The sequence below is a fragment of the Hoplias malabaricus genome, chromosome 3, assembly GCF_029633855.1.
Source record: "Hoplias malabaricus isolate fHopMal1 chromosome 3, fHopMal1.hap1, whole genome shotgun sequence".
Lineage (NCBI taxonomy): Eukaryota > Metazoa > Chordata > Actinopteri > Characiformes > Erythrinidae > Hoplias > Hoplias malabaricus.
This window is the reverse complement of record NC_089802.1, coordinates 35,716,087-35,724,760: the sequence shown is the minus strand read 5'-3', so window position 1 is coordinate 35,724,760 and position 8,674 is coordinate 35,716,087. Positions and strand designations below refer to the sequence as shown.

Sequence of the window (8,674 nt, the reverse complement as noted above, 5' to 3'; positions counted from 1 at the left end):
CGCCCCGAACAGCTGATATTAGCAGGAAGTGACGTTCTGAACACCAGAGCCGGCAAGAGGTGTTCCAGTATCTTCTGTTGAATACATTTTGAGGGTTAGGATTTAAAGTGCAAATACTACGCTCGTAAATGCACATTTGTCCCAATAATATATTATTTATTTAGACCAAAGACCAAATCTTAAAAAAATTGCATTATTTACAGATGAAACTAATTTACACTCTTCTGGTTTTGTTTGAAACGGCTTCTGAATGCAGTGTAAAGGGAGTTGAAATTTGTAAAGAAATGGTTTGATGTTAAAGTTGTCATTTAATTTGAATTTTAAAAAATGGCAATTCACACATTTAAAATCAAGTTATAATTAAGGTCAATGATGTGCAAATAGAGTATAAATATCAATTTCTGAGTACTATAGTTGATTATATATTAATTTGAAAAAAAAAAAATAAAGCTTTAGCTTACAGTTTTTCAGTCAATATTATTTGTTCAATCAGCATGCTTCTTTTATTTAAATCTTGTTTTTTGTTATTTCTATGTATGCATGTATGTTTTGTGAAGCTGAAATTAACTACTACTCCTACTGTACCTTTGCCTTGGCCTTGGATTGTTAAATATCCCATTAGTCCATTCATTTCTTTAAATTTTAAATTTCACATTAAAGTCCACTTAGGCATAAACATTTGCCCGTAGCTTGAAAACAAGTTGATAGTATTGGCTTGGATCCCTTGATTCATAAATAAATTATCCAGAATAAATAACAACAAAAAAGTTAAAATGTAGGATGCCCCAGAATTGACTTGTTGTCTGTTGTCTTAAAATTTAGTTTGTTTATGTAGTTTTGCAAGTCTCTCTTTCATTCTGTTTAGTTTTGCAACATTTGCTTAATACAATCACTATAAAGCATTATTTAAAACCTCAGTGATATTCTATGCTAATTATTGAAATATGGTAACATGCCTAATAATTTATTGCTTGTCTTTTTTGTGTCCTTGAAGAATTATATAATTTCAAATTGCTACATCATCTAAATAACAAATGCTACTTAATACCTTTAAGGGGCCAGGGTGTTTTGGTGTGAAATGGTGAATGGTAAAATTATTATTATTATTATTATTATTATTATTATTATTATTATTATATATTTTTGTCTTCAAATAAAATGCACCCATTTAACCTGTTAATTTAAATAATCAGAAACTCTGGGGAATTAACTTACATTACATTGCATGTATCACTCCATCAAGACATCAACTTATTCAACAACTATTCTTTGAAGTATACAATGAAATCTACCTATAATAAAATTTTAACATATAAATGAAAGAATGATGACTGGTTTGAAATTTTAATCTCTGTAAACTGATGCAAATAATATATGAGCAGACAGCAATCAAACAATCACATCTATAGATGGTGCTCTATATTCAGTATTTTAATTCAGCCAATAATATAGGCCTAATAGTGTAACACATTCATTCATTCACTGTTTCAGCTTCTGTTCAGGGTTGCAGTGGATTGGGAGTCTAGCTGAAATCATTGTCCACCTTTCATGAACACCCCCTGGGCGCCTGTCCATCGAAGGCCATCACCTGCTCATCCAGTCACACACTCACTCCTTTGGACAGTTTCACATTGCTGATCAGCCAATCTTTTGGACTGTGGAAAGCACCCAGGGGAGACTCACACAAACATGGGGATAAACACTCCTCACAGACAGTGACCTGAGCTGAGAACCAAACCCAGAACAACAGAATTCTGGAGCTAGAACACCAACACTATTTGTAGAGCCATTGTGTCATCCCGTAGCTTATATTATCCAGTATTATTAGAGTATAAATAGTAAACTGTGACATACATTACATAAGGTATCTGTAGAAGAAACATTTATTCTCCCATAGGTTTATGGCAGATATTCTTATAAATGTTATGGTCATGTAAATGCCATATAAACTAAAACAGGGCAAAAGATTAAATGTGGCTTTCCACAGAGCTAACCTCTTGAGTAAAAACTGGAATTTTGACTAATGTAGCTCCATTATTGAACGAGTTGGAGTGTTATTTGTGATTCAGATTGAATCATTGAATATCAGTGTCTGACCCCACTTATGCCTTTTAGGTAATAATATTTAGGTAAAGATATAAGTAATACCATAAAATGAGGAATATATATATATATTCCCCATGTTGAGTAGCTTCTGGTAGATTCTCCATTCCAACCCATAAGAGCAAATAAGGTTTCTAGGTGCCAGAATGTAAGTACTTCATTTTGCTAGAGTGTTCCTTGCTAGCCTTTAAATGGGAGTGCAGAGGAGGAGGGGTGAGGAACAGCTGATACCATCCATGTTAAAAATAGCCCCACTACCCCACACAAGCTAACACACCAAGCTCCCTCTCCAGTGGCCACCAACACTCTGAGAGCTGGACTTAATCACATATTAAAGACACCAAAACAAAATTTCCTACAAAGGCCTTCACTCTGAAGAATCAGCATGCCAAAGATTGTCAGGCCAGATAACTGGTAGGTATAACTCTGTTTTTTCTTTTAAAGCAAAGACATTGCATGCTAATAATGTGTTTTTCCATGTGCTTTTAGCATAAGATTTTTAGCAACATCCAGAGTGTGTGCATAGTATCTTAAATCCATCCTCGTGCTTAGTTAATGCACTGCTGTAAAATTAATGTATCACATAAACTCCCCCAAAATAAATAAATAAATAAAATAATAAAAAAAAAAAACACATAAAAAGCATATTTGAGAAGAAGTGTAGCAGAATAGTTCTGAGTGACTGTAGACGCGCAGGGAAGTTTCTCGAACATTCCACATCTCCCAGCATAGGAACTGAAGTTTGTACTACTTTAATCTTCTTTCCAAAAAGCTCCAGAGACAGTGGTGTGTCCAACTGGTCTCTTTTGTTTTCCTCCTCATGAGGGAGTGAATCCTTCTTGGACCCGAGTTTGTGTGAAGCTGAATATGAACAAATGGCCTGTTTTTAAGTAGAGTTTAACAGTGTTGCAACTAATGGTTTTCACATAATTTTAATTTTTCTTTCAATTTTCCCCAGTCAACCAGCCAGAACAGTGTGGTTTGACCGCAAGAAGTATGTTACTATAAACGCCCTCATTCAGAATCCAAAAGATGTTCAGGTGGACTTTCAAGACACCAAAATGATTTTAAGGTGAGAAACTATGGTTATGTGGAAAATATTTAAATCTAAATCTTTGACTTGTTCCAGATTCGTTGATTTACAGAGACTTACAGTTTTAAATTTGTTACACATGTGGTTACAGAATAAAGCATTAGGAGCCATGTCCAAGGATTGTTATTGATACCGCAAAGTATCAATTAGCTCAAATCCTTATTGTGTGTGGAATTGGTTTCCCTAACACCAAATCATGTTTTGTATTTCAGCTGTAAAGATGCAGATGATAACAACATCTACAATGAGATTGAATTTTATGATCGAGTATACAGAAATGTAAGTTGTATCCTTTGCTGCCTTCGCTGAAGCACTATTGTCAGTTTCATCATAGTAATAACCCAAAGACTATGTTAAAAGCTTTAGGAATGGTTTCCCAGACAGGGATTAATCCTAGTCTTGAACTACACAGCATTTGGCACTGTGATTTTTCCATTGAAAAAAGGACATAGTCTAGGAATATGCTTACTCCCTGTCTGGCAAGCCACCCCATAGTGTTTAAGTCACATAAACCACTAATACTACAGTACACTTAGGACAACAATTAAGCAATTTTTACTTTTTGGTCATTTTGCAGCATTCTGCAGAGCTGGTAAATTGAGCCTATGTCTAAAAGTTTAAAGCCACCTGCTTATGGAATATTCCTTGCCAATTCAAGGGTACTGACAGGGACATTTGCTGGAATATTGCTGTTAGGGTTTCATTGCATCTACAAGAGTAATAGTGAAATTAGGTATTATTGGGACACTAGATGGTATTTTTATCTTGCAATTGCAAAATTAAAAAATGTGTGACGTTCCACTGACCTGTAAGGAGAAAAGAGGTTTTTTATATGCTAGCCTGGGCTTTGCACTATATAACTTTTGGAGGAGGGTAGGAAACCACCCCACCCAACCTACACCTTCCCCTTGATTTCAGAAAAGTGCTATAAAAGTGAATTAAACCCTGCAAATGTAGGTGGAGCCCAGGAGCAAACATACCAAATCTTACCTAGTTTTCCTTTAATCAAGTGTATTTATGTATTTTGCATACATTAGAATTACATCCAATTAAATTATAAAGGCTGAAAAAATCAAGTAGAGTTGCATTTATTTGTGTAGGGCTCCAAATTTTCCCAAAGGTACTAAATGAGTGCCATCACTCCAGGGAGTTCCATTGCTCCACAATCGAGTGCTGGGGGCTTTCTACACCTTTAACAACTCTAGCCTTTGCTTACTTTATGCATGATGACCTTATAGACCTCAGGGGGCTTAGCCAGTATTGGCCAACCTATTCTAAAGAGACATATGTACATTATGTAATGAATTTTTCAGCAATAGGTTTTTAGTGTATCGATCAGCACGGGAAGTTAAGTGCTTTATGTATTTTTTTAGGGTCATGATATAAAGTAACATATCTCTAGAGTGAGAGTAACACCAAAAGTAATCAGAAACAGAAAAAATGAATCATAAATAGGGGGATTTGAAACAGGAAAAGTAGATGTCCTAAAAGTAAAATGTGCAGTATAATGTGTTTACCAGAATAAATGTTACTAAGCTATTATCCAGTGTTGGTAATACAGCATAATGCTATGTGCCTGCATGAACATTTTCTTTGTTTCTGTGTTTAAGGACTGCAGAGAAAAGGTAGGCGATCGTACCATTAATTTTTTGATAAGGAAAGTGAAAGAAAATGTGGCATGGCCTCGGCTCACCAAAGATATAGCCAAGGTAATTATTTACTAAGTTTCCTATGGAGTTTTATGATAAATATCAGTAGAAATATATTAAAGACATGAATGGAATTCTAATAATTCAAAATAAAGTGAAGCACAAGCTAATGAGGCAGAAATTATGTAATGAATATATTATACCTTCCATGGAAGCCTTGAAGTATAAGATGAAAAAACAATGTCAAAGTGCATTCCTGAGTCCAGGTTCCACACTAGTTATTGGTTCTGCATGTATAACACACCAAAAACAGTTGAAAATATATTTCTAGCATCATCTATATAATTTTAGCCATCAAAAAAAAAACTTTGCTCTTTTTTTTCTACTACAGAGATGTAGAAGGGTAACATGAAAACAAAAATTGGCTAACACTTAACACGTTACACAATTTTGACCAACCAGGGGCAGTGGTTCTTTGTAAAAAACCCTGGAGGGGACGCCAGTCCTTCACAGGACAACACACACATTCACACCTACAGACACTTTTGAGTTGCCAATCCACCTACCAACGTGTATTTTTGGACCGTGGGAGGAAACCGGAGCACCTGGAGGAAACCCACGCAGACACAGGGAGAACACACCACACTCCTCACAGACAGTCACCCGGAGCCGGAATCGAACCCACAACCTCCAGTCCCTGGAGCTGTGTGACTGCAACACTACCTGCTGCTCCACTGTGCCACCCCTATTAAAATCATAATTTATTATAAAGAATTACTAAATCGTCTCGCCTGTCTCATGTGGTACAGTGGCCGGCTATTGAGGTGGACTGCTCCCTAGTGGTTAATTAAGATTCATCTTTAATACTTTTTTACCTGATGCCTAAAAAAAACAAACCCTGCTGCATTTTGTGGTCAAAGCTGATACAGCACACTAATTCTTAGCATTTAGCTGTCCAGAATTTTTTTTGACTGATGCCTGGAAAGTTAAGACAAAAAAAAAGTCTGCTGGACAAATTGGTTTTACAGGTTCTAAGTGTTAGATATATTCATATGTTCATATGTTACCCTTCTTGTGCAACTGAATAGTAGAAAAAAGTGAGGAAGAAAACTTAAAAAAAAAGTTTTTTCATGGCAAATATTACAAATTGTATTTTTTTTCCATCTTACCATGCAGGGCTTCTGCAACCTTTCTTTCTACATATCAAATGGTGTAATTTTTTCTACTTACTTTCTTTAGTAGAAAGGGAATAAGGTTCCTGATAAAAATAACACTAAGTACACTCAGCTTTATATAAGACAGGACCAAAAGGAAAATATAAATCAAAATAATAACAAATCTAAAGTTAGCTTCATATTCATATAAATTTTATTTGAATATTCCATTCCAACTTAAATGATATGGCAGTTACAGCACATATATTGGATATTATACATTTGCATATGAGCCACCCAACCATTATACAAAGTGTTATTTGGTTTTTAAGAACACACTGATCATTATTATTCCCACTTTCACAGCCAGCTTGGTTATCAGTAGACTTTGATAACTGGAGAGACTGGGAACATGAAGAAGAGGAAGGCATGGCTGAGTATGAGAAGTACATGGATGTGAGTGCATTCTTTAGAACACAAATAAAGGAAATAACACCTAAATGATTTTGGAGAATGATAACTATGTCAAATGTCCAATATTTTCAGATCAATTTTATACATTTTTTGCAATTACACTGTTATTGCCTTTTTGACATTGATTTAAACATTGATTTAAACATTGATAAAGCTTTAACTTTTATCATAACAATTGTTTAAATGTTTTCATCACATACTGGAACCTTTATTATTTTATACAAGACACAATTTCTTTACTTTAGATCATATTTATTTATAATTCCTTGTATATTTTATTTCTTGAAACAGATGCTTACAGATATTAAAAATAAAGGAGAGCCACCATCTATGGATGACCTTGATGATCTTGTACGTATATCCCAAAAAAATAAAAATAAAAACAGTTACTTAGACTTAAATGTATTTCCAAAAGCATATGTTAAACATATATGAGATAATGCATTCTTAATCTTTGCAGAGTGACTGACAGATGATTACATTTGGACAAGGTAAATCAGAAAACTATGTTATGTGTTTAAAATATTTGTATTGTTGATGATGTATTAATTTAACTTACTAGTCCTTTTTTTTTCCTTCCCAAAAGTGTTTCTTCAGTGGGGAAAAAAGGAAGATTTTAATGTATCGTTTTCTACTGCTTTTATTGACTCTCAATTTTTACATATTCAAAAATGAGTTTAGTGTATTTTTTTTTTCAAAATTGTTTTGTTTAATGTAAATGTCAAATGATCATTTATGTGTACATAAGCTACTATGCAAAATCCAAATAAATTTGCTGCATTTTAATATAAACATTGTATTTTCAGCACCACATGACTGTATAATATGAAAAAAACATACCTTTATTGTAATTAAAAACATTTTCCTGACATCTGAAATTGTCCCAACTCTGCAGTGATCAGCATCCAGCAGTGTGAAGTGTGGCCTGCTATTGCTCAAAAGCTCTTTCATAATGATGTCAGTTCACAAAGATGACCTCCTCTTCTGGACAAGGATATCACTGTGTAGCACCTTGTGATTTTTATTGTCAATGCAATCAAGCAAAATCAGTCATTAACCTCACATTTGACTTGTTCTCACCCAAGAATGTTGAATTCCAATAATGTTGCATTAGATATAGACTGAAACAATACTCTAGAGATGTTGCTACTGTTATCTGACGAATTATGAGCATGAAAAAAAAGGTTTTATTACGCAGCAATATTTAAGATGTGTAGTTAGTAAACTAATCTGTAGGCCCATGTAACAGCACTTGAGGGGTTAATTTCTACATATGTTTATTTAAAAATTTCATGCAACGGACCAATAGAAATGCTCCAAAAATAAAAACTTGGAATATGTTTTGCGTTGTAATTATATATTTTATACAATTATATATATATATATATATATATATATATATATATATATATATATATATATATATATATATATATTAATTCAATCATTCATTCAATGTCTGTTACTGCTTATCCAATTCAGGGTTGCGGTGTGTCTACCCAGAATCATTGGGTGTGAGTCTGCAACACACCCTGGAGGGGGCGTCAGTCCTTCACAGGGCAACACAGACACACACACGTTCACTCACACACTCACACCTACAGACACTTTTGAGTCGCCAATCCACCTACTAACATGTGTTTTTGGACTGTGGGAGGAAACACATGCAGACACGGAGAGAACACACCAACTCCTCACAGACAGTCACCCGGAGTGGGAATCAAACCCACAACCTCCAGGCCCCTGGAGCGGTGTGACTGCGCCACTGTGCCGCCTATACACTCACACCTATGGACACTTTTTGAGTCATCAGTCCACCTACCAATGTGTGTTTTTGGACTGTTGAAGGAAACTGGAGTACCTGGAGGAAACCCATGCAGATACAGGGAGAACACAACAAACTTCTCACAGACAGTCACCCGGAGCGGGACTTGAATAAAGAATGCATAAATATAGAACAACTGGAGGAAAAACACCACCTGGCTTGTAGGCTGACTGTCATGTAATCATGTGACCTCGTCATTTATACTATAATAAAGCAGAAAAATGTACAGAAGGAACCAGTAAATTGAACACAACGCTACAATAATATAGTATCATAAGTACACCTACCTTCAGCTTGACATCTTATCTCTTGACTGACTCAATAATCTTTTTAGTAGTTTTTAGTTTTATAGAAAAAAACAGGTTTGTGCAGTTCA

The 8,674-nt window shown here is 34.8% G+C and overlaps 1 protein-coding gene across 2 annotated transcripts; it reads left to right on the top strand.

The window, feature by feature from the left end:
* The first annotated feature begins 2,366 nt into the window (after positions 1 to 2,366).
* On the top strand, positions 2,367 to 7,768 carry ptges3l (prostaglandin E synthase 3 like). 2 transcript variants are annotated; one of them, XM_066666151.1, is made up of 8 exons: positions 2,367 to 2,517; positions 3,062 to 3,175; positions 3,409 to 3,475; positions 4,807 to 4,905; positions 6,366 to 6,455; positions 6,765 to 6,824; positions 6,934 to 6,964; positions 7,369 to 7,768. In XM_066666151.1, exons 1-7 carry the CDS (start codon positions 2,489 to 2,491, stop codon positions 6,940 to 6,942), a joined length of 468 nt encoding a protein of 155 aa, XP_066522248.1. In that variant the 5' UTR covers positions 2,367 to 2,488; the 3' UTR covers positions 6,943 to 6,964; positions 7,369 to 7,768. The 2 variants fall into 2 exon arrangements, with proteins under 2 accessions (XP_066522248.1, XP_066522247.1); XM_066666150.1 differs by having other exon boundaries at positions 7,060 to 7,768.
* The last annotated feature ends 906 nt before the right edge of the window (positions 7,769 to 8,674 follow it).

Coding starts and splice junctions, on each gene's coding strand:
- ptges3l (XM_066666151.1), top strand. CDS start 2,489: ATGCCAAAGATTGTCAGGCCAGATAACTG. Junction 2,518..3,061: donor ATTGTCAGGCCAGATAACTG/GTAGGTATAACT, acceptor AATTTTCCCCAG/TCAACCAGCCAGAACAGTGT. Junction 3,176..3,408: donor GACACCAAAATGATTTTAAG/GTGAGAAACTAT, acceptor TTTGTATTTCAG/CTGTAAAGATGCAGATGATA.